The 24,297-nt window shown below is 40.1% G+C and overlaps 1 protein-coding gene across 1 annotated transcript in view; it reads left to right on the forward strand.

Moving 5' to 3' along the window:
* Positions 1 to 24,297, forward strand: part of XKR4 (XK related 4) — a gene marked incomplete at its 5' end in the record, with an annotated part of 116,077 nt that overhangs the window by 73,064 nt on the left and 18,716 nt on the right. Inside the window, one exon of the mRNA XM_083359993.1 lies at positions 4,561 to 4,760. Coding sequence (XP_083216119.1) covers positions 4,561 to 4,760 — 200 coding nt within the window. The remainder of the gene's footprint in view (positions 1 to 4,560; positions 4,761 to 24,297) is intronic.

Genomic DNA, 24,297 nt, shown 5'->3' on the forward strand with positions numbered 1-24,297 from the left:
TCAACAGCTTGGCTACAAATCAAATCATACCACCCAGAGTCAAGTAGGAAGATGGGTAGCATAATAAATAGATAGATAGATAGATAGATAGATAGATAGATAGATAGATAGATAGATAGATAGATAGATAGATAATAAGTTGGAAGGGACCTTGGAGGTCATCTAGTCCAACCCCCTGCTCAGGCAGGAAACCCTATACCATTTCAGACAAATGGCTGTCCAGTCTCTTCTTAATAACTTCCAGTGTTGGAGCATTCACCGCTTCTGGAGGCAGGTTGTTCCACTGGTTAGTTGTTCTAACTGTCAGGAAGTTTCTCCTTAGTTCTAGGTTGCTTTTCTCCTTGACTAGTTTCCATCCGTTGCTTCTTGTCCTGCTTTCAGGTGCTTTGGAGAATAGCTTGACTCCCTCTTCTTTGTGGCAGCCCCTGAGATATTGGAACACTGCTATCATGTCACCCCTCACCCTTCTCTTCGTTAAACTACACATACCCAATTCCAGCAACTGTTCCCTATATGTTTTAGCCTCCAGTCCCCCAATCATCTTTGTTGCTCTTCTCTGTACTCTTTCTAGAGTCTCGACAGATAGATAGATAGATAGATAGATAGATAGATAGATAGATAGATAGATAGATAAATAGCTAGATCCAATCAGTTCTAATATATTGCTTCTGAGTAGTCCTTGGTGCTCTCTGAGCTTGGTTGTTTTCTTGCAGATGTTTCATTACCTAAATTGGCCGATTCCAGTTTTTCACAGTAGCACAAGTAGCAGAGGGATCGTGGGGCTCCGCACCCTATGGCCGATTCTTCTCTGTTTGGGGACTCTAAATGGGCCAAAAGTCACCCTGAAAAGACAGCAAAAAAGGAAGGAAGCCCCACTGACCGTGGAGAAATGGCAGTCAATCCGGTCGGTTAGGAGAAGCCTTCCAGAAACCAACAGTAGAAAGGCTAGCATCACTCCAGAGTCTAACCTAAGCTACAAGCAGCTGAAGCCAAAAAGTGCTAAGTTAAGCTTGATTGTAAACAATGTGTCTGCAACTGGGTAAGAATATTGATTCTCTCTCTTCTACCTGATTGATCTCCTGGGGAAAAAACCCACAAGAAAACAAAAATCCTCTGAAAGTGAGAGGAGGGGGATTTTTGCTTCACCCCACTATAGACGGAAGCAGCAAATTAAATTCATACTGGGGAAAGAAACATATTGAAATGAAATAAATATAAGACTTAAATCTGGATAAGTGTGAAATTGGTGGAAATAAGATTTTCCTGGCAAAAGATTATTAATGAACATAAAAGGAAATTGCCTGTTTTGAAAATTGAAACATGAACTGGTGCTGACAAATACATAATTATGGCTGAACTAAACAGGAATTGGCAAGTCTAGGAAAAGGTAACTTATTATTGTGACCTTCAAAGCCTTAACTAAACAAAGAACAGCACTAATAAAAGAAAATATTTTGGGCTATCTATAAAGTGAGAACTATAAAACTAAAAAAAAATTGACCTTCCTGAATTATAAATACTTGTTGAACTGTGACTTTAAAGCTCTTTGCAGAGATAGGAAAACTTTGATTTTTGGCTATCATGGAACATTAGAGGTCTGCAGAAAAAACATATCAAGAAAAGACAAATACTTTCCATGAGGAAATGTATGCTATGTTACAACTAATACAAATCACAATGACTTCAAATCACGAGGAAATCAAAAATAATTTTGAAAATTTAAATGAACATATCCTCAATTTAACTTCACACCAAACAAACTCTCAGAAAACAACAAAAGAGAGCAATCAAGTAAATCAGATATCTGAGCATATACCAGAGGAAAGAAGCTTAAAGATGAAATTTAATAGTGGAAGGAAAAATGATTTAACCCAGGTGGAGAAAACCCTGTAGGAAATATTGGACATGGAAAAGACAATTTATACTTCAAGATTGCAAAATAAGTCTAAAGTCAAGAAAAAAGGAGAACTACAAGAATTGGAGAGACAAAAAATGATAAGAGGAACTATGAGAGAAAGAAAAAAAGATTTTCAAGGAATATGATGAGGCGAAGCATCTCCACAAAAGACCTTACTTGACTCATCTCTCATACCTACAACAATATTTACAAAACTATGGGAAGATCCTTTGGTTCAGAGGAGCACACTGATTAGGAAAGATGCTTGGCAAAAAAAGAATGCTAAATTTAAGAAATTAGATGGTGGGACTTATCAGATGGAATATTTAAAAATTAAGCACTTGTTTGAATATGGTTAAATAAATTAAATTTTGGATATAAATAAATTTTAGTTTAAGAGGGATAGGCTTTTTAAGCAATATAGTATTGTACAAATTTTGGGATGATTTATATGAGGGAAATGTTTTAGATACTTAAGGATAATGGATTTTAAGAAAAATTTAATTAATAAGAATGTCTTTAATAGTTTAAAAAGATTTGCTGTGGATTTATTAGATGGAATACTTAAAGATTAAATATTGGAATATGTTTAAAAAGAATAGAAAAATTTTTGGACATAAATGTATTTTAGCTTAAGAGGGATATGTTCTTCAAGTAATATATTCTTTCTTTTTTCTTCTCTCTTTTTAAGATATGAGAAACGTAAGTGTTGGGATGGCTTTTATGAGGAAAAAGACTTAAATATTTAAGTGCAATTAACTCTTAACAGGGAAAAATGTTTTTTGAACATTGAGGGGAAACAAAAGAAGATTTATATTGATGTGGTTGTTACTTGTAGAAATACTAGAAAAATGTCTATATTCAATTGTTATCTACTAAAATTACTAAGAAATGTACTAATTTAAGGTCAATAAAAGAGAATATTATTGGAAGAAGAGAAAATCAAGGAAAGCTATTATGTGGAGTATGGAATTATAGAAATTAATTGTTGTTGATTGTAAATATAAACCCAGGCAACATGCTGTTTACCAGATATTGCTGATGATTATGTTAAAAAAATAATAAAATATATTACAAAAAAATGGAATGGGGTTTGCTCTTATTTTATATTCTAGTGGCTTGCTCTGTCAGTGTTGGTGGGAGTAGTCTTGTGATTCTTTGGTTGGGCTGTTTAAGATTAGCTTGTTTGGCAGTTTCTTGATTGGGATATTGTTTGCTTCTTGATTATTGTGTCTAATGTTAATGTTGGTGTTGGTCTCTGTTCATCTGGGTGTTGATTGTTCATGAGGACATATTTGGCTCTTTTTGTTCTCTTTTTGGCTAGTTAATAATCGATTGTCCCTTTTGCACAATATGATGTTTATGTCTATGTTTCTTTAGATGACCAATTTGTCAGACTGCCAGACTTCCAAGAATTTTCTAGGGGGCTTACCATGGTCTAGAATGGTCACAATTTCCAAAAGATTGAATAGATTAAATCTATTTATGTGTTGTGAAATTAAGGATATTTTCGTCATGTCTTTTGACTGCTAATTGGTGTTCATGGATGCACTCTGCTAATCTTCTGCCTGTTTGTCCTATCTAACTGCAGTGCAATTCTTACACTATATGTTGTAGATAACTCCTGTTTTTTTTTTCTTCTGCAGCTGCTGTGTCTTTTGGTTTACTTAGGATGTTTTGGGAGCTTTAGTTGGTTTGTGTGGTATGTTGATGCCATATGTTTGCAATAGTCTGTTGGTGGTTTCTGTAATGTTTTTGATGTATGCCAGTGTTATCATTTTCACAGCTTGTGTTGTGCTATATTGGGTTCAGTGGCCAGGCACTTTTTGATGAAGTTGCATGGATATCCATTGTGTTGTTCAGGGTTGCTGTACTGTGTTTGTCCTTGTCTAAATAGTGTTCTTATATAGCTTCTCTGTTGGGATGTTGGGTTGTTACTTTGCTGGTGCAGCCCTTGGCTGCTATGGGTGCTTTTTTGAAAGACTTGTGTTTTGTACCTTGCTATCGTAGCTTATGCCGATAAGGATCTTTGGGAAAGTTAGTGTGTTGTTGTTTTCTACTTCCCTTCCTGCTTCTTGATAGCACTACAATGACTAACACTGTTTAATCGCATATTTCATTAATCAGTACATTTTTTTTTACTTTTTTCCTACTTCAGTCCATTTTCAGTGCTTCCTTCTGGGTATCCACAAAGATTGGTTGGGAACAAAATAGTCAAGGCCACAACCATGCAATGCAAGCCAGGTCCTTTTTTCACATGGATCGTGCCGTGTGAAAAAAGAGGCAGAGCTACCATCTCAACTTTTTGAACCCCTTCCATCAGTCATCCCTGGTTCCTTTTTGGAACTTCTTGATTTATGTAGTCAAAGTATTTGCTTAAGCCTAACTATCCATTTGCTGAACAATAAATATCCATAGTTATAGATATAGTTAATGTTTATTAAAATTCTGTTTAATAAATATATACTGCTCAAAAAAATAAAGGGAACACTTAAACAACACAATGTACTGTATTTAATAGTAGGATGTCTTATTTTCTGTTCCCTTTATTTTTTGAGCAGTATATTTTTAATCAGTTCTATTTATCATGTCTATAGAAAAGAAATTAAACTTAATATTTACACTATATTACAATTTCAGCTGTATTCTCAAACTTTTTTTAGATATTTCCATACTATATATTTGGGCATTCGGAGTAGACAGAGTGGAGAGAGTGACAGATGGCGTTTTTATTGGAAAATGGTCTATGAGTATGCAGATGTGAGTATGCTGCATTTGCTTGCTACATTTCTGGAAAGTGCCCCACAATTGGTCCTCCAACTCTGCATTATTGTACAGACGCGCACCCTTCAGGCCCTTCAAGGTAAGGATTTCCCTGTTACTTTTTTCTAGATTTATATATATATGTATATAAATACATACACACACACATATATATATATATGATTGCAGTCAAATTAAAGATCTTTAGAATACTTTTCAGAGATAAAGTTACATCAGATTGCTACACACCTGGACAGAATATATATGAGTTTAACATATTTACAGATCTAATTATCTTCTGTACAAAGTCTAAAACAGAAATGGGCAACCTATAGTTCATAAGCCATCTGCAACTCCATAAAATTCTTGAAAGAGCAAAGTTAGCATGTCAAGTTTCTCTCTCTCTCTCTCTCTCTCTCTCTCTCTCTCTCTCTCCCTCCCTCCCTCCCTCCCTCCCCCCTTCCCCTCTCTCTAGATGTAGAGACATAAATAGAGTTCTGCAAATAGAAGTCTTACAACAATCCCCTCTAACACCATTACTCAAACAACTGAACTAGTATACATTACAACTGCTGTATTCTATTATAAGTATTCTAAACTAATTAAATAGTTCAAACCCCAAGTCCTTGTTTGCCAAGGAGGCAGGTATCTAAAATATGTATTTAGCTTTATATTCATTAATCCATATGTTTCCTTAGCTCCTCAAAATATAAACAACTAAGTTCTAAGATAATGACACAAACTGTCAAGTTAAAATTTATTCAGAAATATCTTATGCACACAGTAACAATGAACATCAAACCAAAAGCAGTAACACAGAAATCTTATAATTTAGCTGATCAACTGATTTTACTCAATTTGATAAGAGCATGGATTTATAATACATTTTGGGGAAAAACAGTTTTTTGTTAAGTCATTATTTTTCTCTTCCAAGTTACTCTTTGAATGATAATTTTTCTTTAGAAAAGCAAGCCAACTGTTTACAGAGGCTCCATTTGCATTTTTATGTACATAATACAAAGGAACATTCTAATACATGTGCATAAGTTGAAAGAAGACATTCCACCCACCTCCCATTTGCATAGAATAGTATTTGAAATCAGACTTGACATTTCAAATGTTCTGATTTTAAGAACTATATCTTGAGAGGGTGGCTTTTGATTAGAATAAGTAGACAGTTTTACATGTGTGCATGTCTATTTGTGTATAGGTTTGTATTCTAATCCTACATCTTGCCTTTAATGATAAATTTGGTGATGTCAATGATTTTTCTCTATATATAATACTTTGCATGTGCATCAGAAAGCATAAATAAATGGAGTATGTTTCTTAAATCATAGATTCTGCTGTTGGATTAATTAAGAAATGAAAATTCATTCTAGTATTTTAGAATGCTTCTGCAGACATCATTACAATGAAAAAAATATGTTTTTGTAGTCATGATAGTTCTATCAAAATTCAGTTCCTTTGTTTTAATGCTGTATTTTATTTTGTACCTTGTTATCTTTAAAATCTGTGTTGTCTTTTTACACATGGTTATAGTTAAATATATGCCAGGACTGCAAAATATACCTTTGTAAAATAGAAGACTGATATGTGAGATAATATACTGTTTTTAAGACCAAGTTACTTTTAAATATTGACCTCTCCTTTTGTTTTTCTGGCACACCATTGTTGGAACACTTTTATTTTTTCTGACTGACAGTGTAATGGGGCTCAGGATACTATCTGTCTATTTATTACCAGAATGGTTCTCTGAAAACAAATTTGGTGTGATTGGAGAAGAAAACAAAAGAAAGTTTGAGTTTGAAAAATGGCAAGATCAGCTCAAGGTCTACAGAAAAGAAATAACCAGGGGAAAAAAATACCCAGTGCATCTTTATGGAGGAATAGTTGGATAGGAGTCCAGAATATTGCTGACTGTTCCATTCCAAGCCCTTCGCTCCCAACCACATGACCATGACTAGGAGCACAGCAAACACAGCCTACCTACACTTCCCTCTGCTGCATACACCCAAACACATTCAAATGCTCCAAGAGGGGACAGCAAAAGCATACCTCAAGATGTTATATCTATGCAGCAGCTGCAATGGTGGGATTCAGATATGTGAACAACTGGTTCTCTGTGTGGATGCCACTTCTGGAAGTCCATTCTGGGCCTGGGCAACAAAAAATTAGCTACCGGTTCTGCTGAAGTGGTACAAACCAGTTGAATCCCACCACTGAGCAGCTAGTTAGACTCTCATAAACACATTGACAACAGACATGCAAAATCCTGATTAGTTTATAGTGAAAAAGTATGCACAAATCAAGATGCAACATATTACTTAGTTACAAAGAAGAAAATTCAGACCCTTCTATCATAGGAATCCAATGTGAACTGTAATGATCAAAGGGTAATGAAAACTACATTAAAATATCACTACACAAATCCTGGTCTTTTCTATTTCTGTCCTGATATTGTATACAAATATTTGAATCTCATGGTTTAAGTCTGATGCCACAACACACATTTCATTTGTCACCTCTTCAGGCATCCATGATTCTCATAGTTGATAAAGGGATTGAAAACATGGCTGCATGTTTTCTGTTTGTTGTCTCGTGTTCAATTTGGACAAGTCCCTGCAGTTTTCTTCACAAGGTTTCTTCATAAAAGGTTTCTCATTGCCTCCCTTCTAGGGCTCAGAAGGAGTGACTGGCTGAAAGTCAACCAGTTAGCTTTAGGCTTAAGATGGGAATAGAACGCCGAGTCTCTTGGTTTCTATACTGATACCTTAACCACTACATCAAACTTGGCTCTATTTAAACACTTATTCTATTTTTTTGGGGGGGACTACTAAATTCCAAGTTATACTTTCTTTCCTCATCAACCCAGTCCAGACATGATAGTAGTCCACTATTTTGATAGTCTCTTGCTCCCCTTAGATAAATCTTTCTTCCTAAACACAACTCAAAAAAGTTGCTTTGGGTTGCATACTATGTTTCTATCGTATCAAATCAATTTTAAGGGATGAAAGAGCTTACATTTCCTCAGAACAATAGATTAGATTAACATGCAGTGAAACTTCTCTTGTTAGAAGATCAAGCTGTCATAATCCGTTTTGGATAATTCACAACTGCTTAGCATTTAACTTAGCATAGTAACTATTATTAACAGATTTCTTAGAATTTTAGAAACATACTCAAGGGGTTCTCTAGCATTGCTAGCATTGTTCAATACTTTAGGCATTGAAGTAACACAGGGGAAACTCACCTTCGAATCCATGTTAAGCCACAGAAACTCATTGAGTGATAGTTAGTCACTATCTCTCAAGCACACCTACTCAGAGTTGTTTTGTGAGAAGAAAAATTATGGAATAAATGCAACCCTGAATCACCCCAAAACAAATAGGATATAAAGGTAGCAAATTGAATTGATAAAGTTGAATAATATTGTCCTGACATACAGTATTAGTGTATAAATAGAGGAGAAAAGAATATACTGTACATTTACTTAAGCACCAGACATTTTAAACTAACTTTTTGAACTAACAAGTGTCGTGATTTGGTTTTATCTTTTAATAAGGGCAATCTCTTACTCAAGAATTGAACATAATGACAATTCACTGTAGATCTTCAGATAATGTAATGTTTAAGAGGCTGAAACACTATAGAACTGTATAAATGAAGCTTAATTTTTCACAGCTGTGCCCTGTTGCAGCAGATTTTATTTTTAAATACCAAAGCAATGCCTTTTCATTTTCTTCTTTGCTAAATGCAGCTTCAGAAGAAAAGGCCAATTGCTATGCCAATTGTTCAATGATCAATGCACATCCTTTTCAATGTTTTCAGAGGATTGTGGCATTACAATTATTATTCAGCAACTTGTTTTCTTCTGTTGAGAAGACTAGTCATCAAAAAGATATTCTGTGTCAGAGTCCCAGAACCTAATTTATCTTACATAAATACATTTATGAAACAATGAATAGGAATTAGATCCTTTACAATGAAGAGGACACTATCAGGTTAGATTTTACTAGGCAGAATAATGCATACAATTCACCATTCAAGCAGTTCTTTTTCCATTCAGATGTACTATCTGAAGATGCCATTGAAGAGACATTTCTTCATGCACAGTGCAATTGTCCACAATATTTCCATTCTCCTGTAGATGTAGAACTATAAACATTGAGACTGGCTATTCACTGAGTCACCAGTCCAATTTGGAAAAACCAAATTACCCCACAAATATTGAATTGTACCCAGGAGATGTCAAATAAATCATGCTTCTGAATATTGTATATTTGATTTATCTGATTCAAATCTTAATTTTTTAAAAATAATTTCTAAAATCAAACAGTCTAAATAGGGATGGGATGAGCTAAGTCACCTTTTTTATACAGTAAATTTCTAAGTATTTACTGCTTTTTTGAACCATAGTGCCTGAGTGAATGTGTGGTTGTCTGGTGAGATCTAGAAGAGATGGTTTTCTTGATTACTGCCATCTACAAAGGATTGAGTAGATCCCTATGAACTGAACCCCTTTTTGCAGCAGCTTGCCTTAGCTATCCAAATCTCAGCCATCTTATTGCACTTCTGAAGGACTGTAAATACATGGTTCTTTAGAAGAATATTTGGGCATATATTATGCTTTTGATGACTTTTTCTTTCATTGTTGAGATTCATTGCCTTTTTAATTTAATGTACTGCAGGATTTAATTTATTAATAACATTTGCTCACAGCTTTGTCATAGATTTATATTTACTATAGTAAATAACATCTATGTATAATACTGAATATCTTAAATAATGAGTTTTTTCTATCTGTGATTTGAGTTACCACAAGTGCAATCCATTGACTTTATTCAGTGCAGGAAATTCACTACCACTAAATCCCCAGGAGTCTCTCATTCAGTTACTGCTTAAAAACATTCAACATTTATTTATTTAACACATTAATATAGTGACCCAATTCACACACATTGACTCTATTATCTCCTGCCATAGTGCTTTCATTGTTGAACAGCTCTTACTGTGAGGAAATGTTTTCTACTATTCAGCCAAAATATCCTTCCTTCTGGAAGAATTCTGAACAATTTTGCTTCATTTTTTCCATAGTAGCCATTCAAATATTAGAAGACTGCTAGTGTATCTCTCCACTGTCTTTCATTCTGCAAGCTAAAAATATTCAATGCCTCCAACTATCTCTCAAAAGTTTCTTTTCCATAGGCCTTTTTTCTTGGTTACTCTCCTTTTTGACATACTCCAATTTGTAAATATCCACCTAAAATGCAACACCAGAACCTAGGCAATATTCTAGGTGTCGCCTGCTCAACTCATAACACAAAGGAAATAATGAATCTTAAAGCTGACATTGTAATTTGATTAATTTGGTCTTATATTGTCCTTGGCTTTTCTGCATCTGCATTGTACTGTTGGCTGATGTTCATCATAATCAACAGTCTCAGATAATTTTGGCACTAATCTACGTTCATGCCTTCTATTTTGACTATCCACATATAGGACTTAGTATTTGTCCCTTTTGAAACTCATCTTGGCTTTTTTACCATTTTTCTGGCTTATGTTGATATTTTCCTCTAAAATTGTTGATAGAATCACTACCTTTTGTGTCATCTGAAAATTTGTTAATCATGTTATTTAATTCCTCATTGAACAGCATAGAGTGTAACAGAATTTCATACTATACTTTTGGTATTTATTGCCTGGTGTGTGTACACCACATAAGATTTCACATAGCTTGATGTGATATACACTTACTGGGAATGGAAGAAAGATTTGTATCCACGTAATGGCAGCATAGGGCAGTCCATAATTTGTCATCTTCTCTAATAGAATCTCATGGAATAATTTGCTGACTGCTTTGCTAAACTTGAGGTATACCATATTCATCATTTTCCCATAGCAAAGTCAATTGGTCATGCCATGAAAAAGATCAGATTGGTTTAACATGATTTATTCTTCATAAGCCCATACTGGCTCCTGCCATTCTTTTATAAATACACCCATACTGACTATTTACTAATCTGCTTCAGAGTTTTGCATGGTATTGAAGTCAAGCTCATCATCCATAATAACTTGGTCTTCTTTTTCCCCTTATTGACTATAGAAATAACATTTATTTTTCTTCCAGTTTCTGGTGTTATGCCCATTCATTTTGATTTCTCAAAGATCAAGAAAGAGGCTCTAATAGAATAACCAAAAGTTCTTTCACAACTGTTGGATACTGGTCCTGGAGTCCTAATACATGATAGGCAGATAATATACGATACCTGATTCCATAACTTTGGATTGCCATGTCCTTCTTTTTTCAATATATTAAACTTAGGTTCATCCAAACACAAGTCTCCTGTGATAGAGAAGACCAAAAGCAAAGTAGAAATTAACAATCTCTGCCCTCTTCCCCCAAAATTTTATTATCCTAAAATCCACTCTTACCACTTGGCTCAAACCTTCCTTCCTTCCATTATCCCTTCTTTTTCTTTTGATCTAGCTAAAGAAGCTATTTTTATTGCTGTTGGTCATCGTTGCAAGACTAGGTGGGTAGATCCCTTTGTCTCTTCTGCATATGGAACACTCAACAATGCAATGAAGAATCTGGATACATATTTGGGTGCCACATTGTTTTCTAGATTCTTTTCTTCCTTCCAAAGGACCTCACAAACATATTTTTCCAGTTGTCATGAGAAGCACCCTATCTCTTGCCAGCAGTCCCTGATCTTGGATCTTGGTCTAGTGTTGATAGGTGTCCTCTTATCATTTTTTCTTGTTTGCCTATTTTGATTTGTATCCCTATTCTGTCTTCTACTGTTGATAGGTTGAATTTTTTCCCTTTTGTCTAAAGAGATGCAAAGAATGTATTAAGCAGTTCCACTTTCTCCCTGCTACCCATCAACTCCTTGTCATCCCATTAGTGGACTGATAATTTCCCTGACTTTTTTCCCTTGCTTTTTACATGTTGAAAGAAACTTTCTAAAATTATTTTTGGCATTTGTTGCATCCCAACTGCTTTATCTGCACCATCAGTGTAGTCTATTGTTGCCATTATTTTATTATTTTTCTTCTTTCTTCCTGGAGCTTTCAACAGGAAGGAAAGAAATGTACCCATGATAAATGTAATACATGTACTGTCAGTGTTTTTACCACTGCCCAATTCCTTATAGTCCCTTGCAGTATCTTCCAGACTATGTCTGCTTGGATCATTTATTTCCACATGGATGAACAGAAAGTGATATTTGTCAATAGGCTTTCTTTGGAATCTCTCTCCATCATATTACAAAGTGCGTTCCCCAGAAAGGCTTCTCTTGAAAGGCTCTCTGGATGATGGATTGCTACTTGGGGTCTCTGATCAGCATGACCCATCACTGCTTCTTCTATGTAAAGGCAGGAATCCTTTCCTTTCCAGAAGAATTCTTCGAAGTAGGATCGTCTTCCTTGGTCACTGTGGTCTGTACCAGCTGCATTTTTTATCTTCAAACTATTGTCTTAAAAATGCTGCTTTATTCTTTGAGGTCCTTTGAAGTTAAATTTGTAAAGGTGATAAGTTAGAACTGGTTTTCTCATTTAATAACTGGTTTTAGAGGTAGTTTGGCTTAAAATATACATACATTTTTGAATGCCATGTCTCTCTCTATTAATGAGATCCATCTTCAAAGACATTATGTCTTCTGGGACAGTATATATTGCCAATAAGAGAGCATATATTCAATGAAGTGCAAGTACAGAGCATATATTCAATGAAGTGCAAGTACAGAGGAACCATCTAGTTCCTCTTTGGATTAATTTTCAGGTAAGATAGTCCTGATAAAAAGGGGTTCCAGTCATATACTAAGGGAATTGATGCAGCTTTATTTCAGATTCAAAGACCAATACATTAAGAAATTGAAGATTCCGTCTGTTCAGTACAAAAGCATAAAAACTACTTAGCTGTGAGCAGATATTGGGTCCTAATGTGATTAAATTTTGTGTAACTGATATCTGTAATTTTTACTGACTGAGGAATGTAGATGAAAAACAGATATAATAAACTGCCTATCTCTTCTCTTTAAAATAGCAGAGATATCCAGACTCTGATCTACAATATATGTGACTTTAACTACTTTCTCCCTTGAATTGGAACTGGAAGCTTACTGGTAGCCATAAAAACCTCCTTAATTTACATGAGCAAATTTTGCCAACTGTTGTCTACTGCATGCTGGACCAAATAAAGCTTCCAAGTGGTTTTCAAGAGCAGCCTTATATAGACCAAGCTGCAATAATTGAGACACAAGGTGATGATGATGATGATGATAATAATAATAATAATAATAATAATAATAATAATAATAATAATAATAATAATAATAATTTATTTATTTATTTAGTTTTCTATACCGCCCTATTCCCGAAGGACTCAGGGTGGTTTACAGGGCAATATTTAAAAGACAATATAAATTAAGATAAAAATAGAATTAAAAAGAATTAAATTAATAATAGCCCAACAATAAAACAATGTTAAAACTTAAAACTAAAAACCCCCTCAGTCCAGGCCAGATGGATGGAAAAGCCAGGTTTTCAGGTCCCGGCGAAACGAGCGCAGGTCAGGGGCAGTCCGGAGTTCCACAGGTAAATCATTCCAAAGGGCAGGCGTGCCCACAGAGAATGCCCTCCCTCTGGGGATCACCAGCCGGCATTCCCTGACTGGCGGCACCCTAAGGAGGCCCTCTCTATGGGAGTGCACAGGACGATGGGAAGTTGATGCCAGCAGCAGGTGTTCCCTAGATAGTCCTGACCCAAGCCATTTAGGGCTTTATAGGTCATCACCAGCACCTTGAATCTTACCCGGAGGGCAACTGGAAGCCAATGTAGCTCACGGAGAAGAGGTGTTACACAGGAGTATCGGGAGACTCCCATCACAACTCGCACGGCCGCATTCTGCACCAGCTGAAGCCTCCGAGTGGTCCTCAAGGGCAGCCCCATTTAGACAGCGTTGCAGTAGTCTAACCGGGAGGTCACGAGCACATGAGTGACTGTGCGTAGGGCATCTTGGTCCAAATAGGGGTGCAACTGGCGCACCAGGCGAACCTGGGCAAAAGCCCCCCTGGTCACGGCTCCTATATGATCTTCCAAACTGAGCCGTGAATCCAGGAGAACACCCATGTTGCGAGCCCTATCAACGGGGGGTAACACCTCACCCCCCATAGTTAACAATGGACAAAACTGGTTCTCCCGAGATGCCGGTATGCACAGCCACTCAGTCTTGGCGGGATTGAGTCGAAGCCTGTTTTTCCCCATCCAAACCCAGACCGCCTCCAGGCAACGGGACATCACGTCGAGGGCATCACTGGGTTGGTTCGGGGTGGAAAGAAAAAGCTGGGTATCATCAGCATACTGATGATATCCCACCCCGAAACCATGAATGAGCTCACCCAGCGGCTTCATATAGATGTTGAACAAGAGGGGAGAGAGAACCGACCCCTCAGGAACTCCACAAACAAGAGGCCTCGGGGCGGACGTCTGCCCTCCCGTCAACACCAACTGTGAGTGGCCCAGGAGGTAGAACCACTGTAAACGGTGCCCCCCACTCCCAACCCCCTGAGATGCCGCAGTAGGATACCATGGTCGATGGTATCAAAAGCTGAGAGATCTAACAGGACTAGGACAGAGGAACATCCCCTGTCCCGAGCCCGCCAGAGATCATTCATCTGCGCGACCAATGCCGTCTCCGTGCTGTACCCAGGCCTGAAGCCCGATTGGTATGGGTCTAGATAATCAGTTTCCTCCAGGAACAAAGGAAGCTGATGCATCACCACACTCTCAACAACCTTCGCTAAAAAGCAAAGGTTGGAGACCGGACGATAGTTATTTAAAATAGCTGGGTCCAGAGCAGGCTTCTTGAGAAGGGGCCTCACCACCGCCTCTTTCAAGGCAGTAGGGAAGGTACCCTCTCTCAAAGAAGCAGTTATTACTGCCTGGAACCAGCCTCATGTTTCCTCCTGAGCTGAATACACCAGCCAGGAGGGGCACAGGTCCAATAAACATGTGGTGGAGCTCAGTCTCCTCATGGTCCTGTCCACCTCATCCGGGGACACAGGATCGAATTCACTCCAAATGACATTCTCAAGACCTCTCGTTTCCTCCCCGTCAGTCTCTGCCCAGTCAGAGTCCAGACCGGCCCGAATCTGAGCGATTTTGTCCGCAAGATGATGGCTAAACTCCTCGGCCCGCCCCTGCAAGGGCTCCTCCCTCACCTCCCGATTAAGGAGGGAGCGAGTCACCCTAAACAGGGCAGCCGGGCGATTATCTGTGGAGGTGATGAGGGCAGTGAAGTAATTAGACTTCGCCATCCTCATCGCCGCAATCGGTTGAGATTTGGATCGGAGCCCACCGGGATCTGCGCCGGGTCAGGGGTCGCAAGGGTACAATACAGTCAAGCGCCTCGGTGGCAGCCCTCTCCCAGGCCTCCACCAAGACGTCGGCCGAGCTGTGAGTGAGGGAGGTAGGTATAGACCCAAGCACCGTCTGGAACCGATCCGGATCCATTAGGCGCCTCAGGCGGAACCACCTGGTCAGTTCCGCAGCCCAGCAGCGAGGGGTGGCAAAGCGGAAGACCAACCGCAGGAGGTGATGTGTTCTGAACCAGCCTGCTACCGGCCTTGCAGAAAGGCAACCCCTGTACAAACGGCAGAGGCTGGAGAGCGTCTGAAGCTGGAAGGCGTCTGCCAAGATTTATTACACAAACAACAGAACAAGAAACAAAACACTGGAACTGTGATCCTCAAACGGAGCGGTTGCTTTCAGCAACCAGCCCTTCCCCAAACACTCCCTTTATTAGAGTTCAGGGCGTGGCCTCCCTGTGCCTCCTTCCGAGGAGTCCCACAGCCTTTCTCTGCTTGTTCCTGCTTGACTGCCTCCTGCGTCGGGCGTCCTTGAACAGGGCCAGCTGTGGGTCATCATCATCCGCACTGTCGGGCTCGCGCAGCTGAGAAGAGGGCCCTGGCTGGGGGCTCTGCGAAGCCTCCAAGCCATCATCAGCAAGTTCGTCTTCAACACCCTCCTCCTCCCCCTCATCTGAGTCATCCGAGACATCCGAGCCGGCTGCCAGACCCACAGGCTGGCCCTGAATCACAACATGATGATCGGACCATGACAGGGGGATAACAGTTGGCGAGCCCCCTCCCAGATCATCAAACCACTGTCCAGATAGAAAAACTAGGTCAAGAGTGTGACCCCCCTCATGAGTCGGACCCTGAATTATTTGGTTCAGGTCCATGGCCATCATGGAGGCCATGAACTCCCAAGCTAACTCTGACGATCCCCCCCAGGGAAGGAAGGTTAAAGTTGCCCAAAACTATAAGTTTGGGAAACTCAACCACCAACCCTGAAAGGGCGTCGAGAAGCCCAGGCAGGGCCGTTGCTACACTGCTGGGTGCCAGGTATGTCAGCAACAAGCCCAACTGAGCCCCAGGGCCACACCTCAGGAGGAGAGGCTCACTCTTGCCCATCTGTACAACAGTGGTTTCCCACAGACATAAGGTCTCCCGTATAACCACCGCCACACCCCCGCCCCTACCCTGAGCCCGTGGCCGGTAAAGCACACAGAAACCTGGAGGGCAAAGCTCAGTCAGAGGGACACCTCCCTCTGAGCCCAACCAGGTTTTGGTAATGCATGCCAGATCCGCGCGTTCCTCCTCGATCAAGTCACAGAAGAGGGGACCTTTGTTCACAATGGATCTGGCATTAAAATATACCAGCCTGAGCTCAGGGGCCTGATCCCCCTCACCTCTGGATAAGCGGGTACCAACCAGAGGGTCGGAGTGCACCACCGCTTAAAGACAGCGGGGGCGTGATCCCAGATGTTGATTGTTGTTGTTAGTTGTGAAGTCATGTCCGACCCATCGCGACCCTATGGACAATGTTCCTCCAGGCCTTCCTGTCCTCTACCATCTTCTGGAGTCCATCTAAGCTCACGCCTACTGCTTCAATGACTCCATCCAGCCACCTCATTCTCTGTCGTCCCCTTCTTCTATTGCCCTCAATCTTTCCCAGCATTAGGCTCTTCTCCAGTGAGTCCTTCCTTCTCATTAGGTGGCCAAAGTATTTGAGTTTTAGCTTCAGGATCTGGCCTTCTAAAGAGCAGTCAGGGTTGATCTCCTCTAGGACTGACCGGTTTGATCGTCTTGCAGTCCAAGGGACTCGCAGGAGTCTTCTCCAGCACCATAGTTCAAAGGCTTCAATTCTTTGGCGCTCAGCCTTTCTTATGGTCCAGCTTTCACTGCCATACATTGCAACTGGGAAGACCATAGCCTTGACTATACGCACTTTTGTTGACAGGGTGATGTCTCTGCTTTTTAGTGTGCTGTCTAGATTTGCCATGGCTTTCCTACCAAGGAGCAAGCGTCTTTTAATTTCTTGGCTACAGTCCCCATCTGCAGTGATCTTGGAGCCCAGGAAAATAAAATCTGTCACTACCTCCATTTCCTCCCCATCTATTTGCCAGGAATTGAGAGGGCCGGATGCCATGATCTTGGTTTTCTTAATATTTAGTTTCAACCCAAGTTTTGCACTCTCCTTCTTCACTCGCAACAAGAGGCTCTTTAGTTCCTCTTCACTTTCTGCCATTAGAGTGGTATCATCTGCATATCTTAGGTTGTTGATGTTTCTTCCGGCAATCTTAATTCCAACTTTTGATTCATCTAGCCCTGCATTTCTCATGATGTGCTCTGCATATAAGTTAAATAGGCAAGGCGACAGTATACAGCCTTGCCGGACTCCTTTCCCAATTTTGAACCAGTCAGTGGTTCCGTGTCCAGTTCTCACTGTTGCTTCTTGGCCCGCATATAGGTTTCTCAAGAGACAAATAAAATGGTCTGGTATGCCCATCTCTTTAAGGACTTGCCACAGTTTGTTATGATCCACACAATCAAAGGCTTTAGCATACTCAATGAAGCAGAAGTAGATGTTTTTCTGGAACTCTCTAGCTTTCTCCATGATCCAGCGTATGTTAGCAATTTGATCTCTAGTTCCTCTGCCTCTTCGAAATCCTACCTGTACTTCTGGTAGTTCTCGATCCACATACTGCTGGAGTCTAGCTTGTAGAATTTTAAGCATAACTTTACTAGCATGAGAAATGAGTGCAATGGTGCGATAGTTTGAACATTCTTTGGCACTGCCTTTCTTTGGAATTGGAATGTAAACTGATCTTTTCCAATCCTGTGGCCACTGTTGAGTTTTCCAAATTTGCTGGCAAATTGAGTGTAGCACTTCTACTGCATCGTTTTTTAAGATTTTGAATAGCTCAGCTGGAATACGGTCACCTCCACTAGCTTTGTTGTTGCTCAGCTTTTCTAAGGCCCACTTCACTTCACATTCTAGGATGTCTGGCTCGAGGTCAGTGACCACCTCATTGTGATTATCAGGGACGTTAAGCTCATTCTTGTATAGTTCTTCTGTGTAATTTTGCCACCTGTTCTTAATCTCTTCTGCCTCTGTTAGGTCCCTGCCATTTTGGTCCTTTATCATGCTCATTTTTGCATGAATCGTTCCTTTCATCTCTCCAATTTTCTTGAAAAGATCTCTGGTCCTCCCTATTCTATTGTTTTCTTCTATTTCTTTGCATTGTTCATTTAAGAAGGCATTCTTATCTCTTCTAGCTATTCTTTGGAATTCTGCATTTAATTGGGCGTATCTTTCTTTTTCTCCCTTGCCTTTTGCTTCCCTCCTTTCCTCAGCTATTTGCAAAGCTTCCTCAGACAGCCATTTTGCTTTCTTGCATTTCTTTTTCTTTGGGATGGTTTTGGTTGCTACCTGTTGTACAATGTTGCGAACCTCTGTCCATAGTTCTTCAGGCACTCTGTCTATCAGATCTAATTCCTTAAATCTATTTGTCACCTCTACTGTATATTGAACAGGGATATGATTTAATTCATACCTGACTGGCCTAGCGCTTTTCCCTACTTTCTTTAATTTAAGCCTAAACTTTGCAACAAGAAGCTCATGGTCTGAGCCACAGTCAGCTCCTGGTCTTGTTTTTACTGACTGTATAGAGCTTCTCCATCTTTGGCTGCAGAGCATATAGTCAATCTGATTTCTGTGTTGACCGTCTGGTGATGTCCATGTGTAGAGCCGTCTCTTGGGTTGTTGGAAAAGAGTGTTTGCTATCACCATCGTATTCTCTTGACAAAATTCTATCAGCCTGTGCCCTGCTTCATTTTGTATTCCAAGGCCAAACTTGCCTGTTATTCCAGTTATCTTTTGGCTTCCTACTTTAGCATTCCAATCCCCCATGATGATAAGAACATCGTTTTTGGGTGTTAGTTCTATAAGGTGCTGTAGGGCTTCATAGAACCGGTCAATTTCATCCTCTTCAGCACCGGTGGTTGGGCCATAGACTTGGACTACTGTGATATTGAATGGTTTGCCTTGGATTCGAACTGAGATCATTCTGTCATTTTGAGGATTGTATCCCAGTATTGCTTTTCCTACTTTTTTTATTGACTATGAAGGCTACTCCATTTCTTCTGAGGGATTCTTGCCCGCAGTAGTATACCTGATGGTCATCTGAATTAAATTCACCCATTCCTGTCCATTTTAGTTCGCTGATACCTAAGATGTCGATGTTTAGTCTTGTCATCTCTTGTTTGACCACGTCCAGCTTTCCTTGATTCATGGATCTTACATTCCAGGTTCCTATGGAGAAAAAATCTTTACAGCATCGGACTTTCCTTTCACCAACAGACATAACCACAGCTGAGCGTCCTTTCGGCTTTGGCCCAGTCGCTTCATTCTTTCTGGCGCTACTAGTACTAGCCCTCTGCTCTTCCCCAGTAGCATATTGGACGCCTTCTGACCTGAGGGGCTCATCTTCCAGCGTCATATCGTTTTGCCTTTTGGTACTGTCCATAGGGTTTTCATGGCAAAGATACTGGAGTGGTTTGCCATTTCCTTCTCCAGTGGATCACGTTTTGTCAGAACTCTCTGCTATGACCTTTCCGTCTTGGGTGGCCCTACACGGCATAGCTCATAGCTTCATTGAATTAGGCAAGCCCCTTCGCCACGACAAGGCAGTAATCCATGAAGGGGCAGATGTTGATATACACCCCCTATCCCTCCCAACCCTACCATTCCCCCCACTCCCTAACCCCTTAAAACAACCGGCTAAAAACATACCAGGGGCCTCTTAATATGTTTCCACCAATGGCCCCTGTCAATGCCCAACCACCTCTCGGGGTCCCAACAATTGGGCCCGTCCTTAAGGGAAGCAAAGGAAAGAGCAACAGGTCATACCCAGGAGGGAGGAACCCTCCTGAGGGCATACAAGTCCGTGCTAGAATAACACAGCCATACCATATACCAACAATGTCCGCATAGGGCAGTTATGAGCAGATAGATGGTCAATTAATATTAAAATGATGTTAAAAATATGAGTGTCTCAGATCGACCAATCCGGCCCTGCTCTCACCCGGGCCGGCAACCAGACAAAGGAACCACAACTGTCCTCCCACAACAGTTGAGGTATCAAATCTGGGGTAGACTGATCACGGACTTCCGGGATAAACCCACCCCAACTGATCTCTCACATCAGTGGGGTGGGTTTATGGTCAATTCAACCGCCCTCTCACCATGGTCGATTCCCGGGTCCATTCCAGGCTATTCCAAAAAGTCACAGGAGCAAGAATATATCAACCATGTCCATGTCCAGCCAACCCAACCCAATGGGTGACAAGATGGTAATTGGCGGAGATGTTCCAGGGACATGCTTCCGGAGGGGGGGAGCCACACCATAAGGTGGTACTCATAAACAGTTACAAGGCGCAAATTGGCCACAATCAGTCATCAAGCCGCCATGATATCCCGGCCATTGTCACTGTTCCAAAAGGAAGGGCAACAAAACAGCGACTGCCAGCTATTCTGAGGTGCAAGATCCCAATCCCCAATCCATAGCTGCCGCTCTGAGAAGGGAGAGAGGAAGTCTCCCAGCCACCATTATCACTCTGGAAAAGAAGAGTCTTCACACCACAGAACTGCGCCTATCAGCTGATTCCAAGGTGGCAAAATCGATCTTAGCCGCCATAATCTTCTCGCTATTATTGCTACTGGGGGGGAGGCCACAGCATAATAATAATAATAATAATAATAATAATAATAATAATAATAATAATAATAATAATAATAATAATAATAATAATAAATGTAAGACTGATAACACTTAAGATAAGCCTCTTTAAGTTGCATTCATATTCAGACTTCAAAACTTTTAGTTACCAATATTTTGTCTAAACTAACAGTGCTTAATTTCTTACTTTAAAAAAACCTATCCTTTTTTCTGTTTCTGTAAGAAACAATTTTGTTTTCCACTTACATTCTATTTTTCTTTTTAAAAGTGATCTGTCTCTGTAACAAAGATCCAACAGAATAAAGGGAAGAGCTTGGTCCTTACTTTGAAAATGCAATTTTAATTTTATTTTCACTAGGATTTTGCACCATAAAAAAGTCTTATCAAAGAAAATGTCAATAAAGATTATGAGCCATATTCTTTACATCTCTGGGCACCTGCTGTAGATGATGTCATTAAAAGAGTGGCATTGCTTCAGATTACTATTATGTAAGTGAATAGAGAAAAATCTTTATTGACTCTTCATTCATTGGCTCCAGATGGGAGTTCAGAGGACATATAATGGAAAGAACTGAACTGATATCAAAACATTTGTTAGCTTAAAATCAAAGAAATGACAGCCAGAACCTTACAATGCAAAGCTGATTGCAGACAACAAGCTCTGCTAAGTGCTGCCAAGATTATGGGTTCGTCAGCATTTTAATTCCTAGTTAGTGTTCAATCACATTTAACATCTGTTTGTTTGGGATGTTTAGAAAATGTCTTCTTAATAGAGATGAAGGAAACAGAGGGTCTGAAGCTTAGGTTTCTATATTTTCATCTCATACATTGAGAGGAAAAGGAAGGAGGAAATTAAAGCTATTGTTCTTGCATCATCATTTTTTTGCCAACCACCAGGCCGTATATTATTCATACTAAAATCATGTCATCCAAAGAGGGAAGCTAAAATAGCTAAGCAGATCCCCTGAAGAAGAAATTTGATATTATATTTATGATGGGTAATAAATCAGTAAGAAATAATGTCTACAGAAATGACAAATAGGTTATTCAAGAGCAAAACTGACATATTTTGCTCTTTGTGCATGTAAAAAAAGAGGGAGATAGTCCATTACACAAAAATGAACAAAAGCAATTCCAACATGTATAATAAATATATTTGTCTCATACAACAGGATAGTTTTTTTTAAAAAAAAGTATGTCTAACTTTTCTTCTTGTAGATCACAATAAACAAAACAACAGTATTTATTTGGAGGAATGTTGTCAGCTTTTCCTTGATGTTTCATAGCACTTGGCTACTGTAAGCCTGTTTGGATCATATTGAAATTTAGTTGATGAGTATTTTGGAGCTTTATATATATAGTTCGCCTGGTTCGCCTGGTGCGCCAGTTGCGGCCCTATCTGGACCGGGATGCCTTGTGTACGGTCACTCATGCGCTCGTGACCTCTCGCCTAGACTATTGTAATGCTCTCTACATGGGGCTTCCCTTGAAGACTACTCGGAGGCTCCAACTGGTACAGAATGCAGCCGTGAGAGTTGTCTTGGGAGTTTCCCGGTACTCCCATGTTACACCTTTGCTCCGCGAGTTGCATTGGTTACCAGTTGTCTTCCGGGTAAGGTTCAAGGTCTTGGTTATGATCTTTAAGTCCTTACATGGCATGGGTCCGCGATACCTCGAGGACCACCTGCTGCCGGTGTCAACTCCCCTCCGCCCTGTGCGTGCCCACAGAGAGGGCCTCCTCAGGGTGCCTCCGGTCAGGGAATGTCGACTGGTGGCCCCCAGGGGGAGGGCCTTCTCTGTGGGTGCTCTGGCATTATGGAACCAACTGCCGGTTGAGCTCCGGACGGCATCGGACCTTCGATCCTTCCGTCGCGGGTTGAAGACCCATTTATTTGAATTAGCTGGTCTGGCCTGATAGGGGTATATGGGTTTTTTATTGGTTTTTATTATTTTATCATTCTTGTATTTTAATTGGGCATTGGTTTAATTTTCTTTTAATTTTTGTACTGTTATTTATACAGGGAGTGCAGAATTATTAGGCAAATGAGTATTTTGACCACATCATCCTCTTTATGCATGTTGTCTTACTCCAAGCTGTATAGGCTCGAAAGCCTACTACCAATTAAGCATATTAGGTGATGTGCATCTCTGTAATGAGAAGGGGTGTGGTCTAATGACATCAACACCCTGTATCAGGTGTGCATAATTATTAGGCAACTTCCTTTCCTTTGGCAAAATGGGTCAAAAGAAGGACTTGACAGGCTCAGAAAAGTCAAAAATAGTGAGATATCTTGCAGAGGGATGCAGCACTCTTAAAATTGCAAAGCTTCTGAAGCGTGATCATCGAACAATCAAGCGTTTCATTCAAAATAGTCAACAGGGTCGCAAGAAGCATGTGGAGAAACCAAGGCGCAAAATAACTGCCCATGAACTGAGAAAAGTCAAGCGTGCAGCTGCCAAGATGCCACTTGCCACCAGTTTGGCCATATTTCAGAGCTGCAACATCACTGGAGTGCCCAAAAGCACAAGGTGTGCAATACTCAGAGACATGGCCAAGGTAAGAAAGGCTGAAGACCACCACTGAACAAGACACACAAGCTGAAACGTCAAGACTGGGCCAAGAAATATCTCAAGACTGATTTTTCTAAGGTTTTATGGACTGATGAAATGAGAGTGAGTCTTGATGGGCCAGATGGATGGGCCCGTGGCTGGATTGGTAAAGGGCAGAGAGCTCCAGTCCGACTCAGACGCCAGCAAGGTGGAGGTGGAGTACTGGTTTGGGCTGGTATCATCAAAGATGAGCTTGTGGGGCCTTTTCGGGTTGAGGATGGAGTCAAGCTCAACTCCCAGTCCTACTGCCAGTTTCTGGAAGACACCTTCTTCAAGCAGTGGTACAGGAAGAAGTCTGCATCCTTCAAGAAAAACATGATTTTCATGCAGGACAATGCTCCATCACACGCGTCCAAGTACTCCACAGCGTGGCTGGCAAGAAAGGGTATAAAAGAAGGAAATCTAATGACATGGCCTCCTTGTTCACCTGATCTGAACCCCATTGAGAACCTGTGGTCCATCATCAAATGTGAGATTTACAAGGAGGGAAAACAGTACACCTCTCTGAACAGTGTCTGGGAGGCTGTGGTTGCTGCTGCACGCAATGTTGATGGTGAACAGATCAAAACACTGACAGAATCCATGGATGGCAGGCTTTTGAGTGTCCTTGCAAAGAAAGGTGGCTATATTGGTCACTGATTTGTTTTTGTTATGTTTTTGAATGTCAGAAATGTATATTTGTGAATGTTGAGATGTTATATTGGTTTCACTGGTAAAAATAAATAATTGAAATGGGTATATATTTGTTTTTTGTTAAGTTGCCTAATAATTATGCACAGTAATAGTCACCTGCACACACAGATATCCCCCTAAAATAGCTATAACTAAAAACAAACTAAAAACTACTTCCAAAAATATTCAGCTTTGATATTAATGAGTTTTTTGGGTTCATTGAGAACATGGTTGTTGTTCAATAATAAAATTAATCCTCAAAAAT

The sequence above is a fragment of the Vipera ursinii genome, assembly GCF_947247035.1.
Source record: "Vipera ursinii genome assembly, chromosome: 3".
NCBI lineage: Eukaryota > Metazoa > Chordata > Lepidosauria > Squamata > Viperidae > Vipera > Vipera ursinii.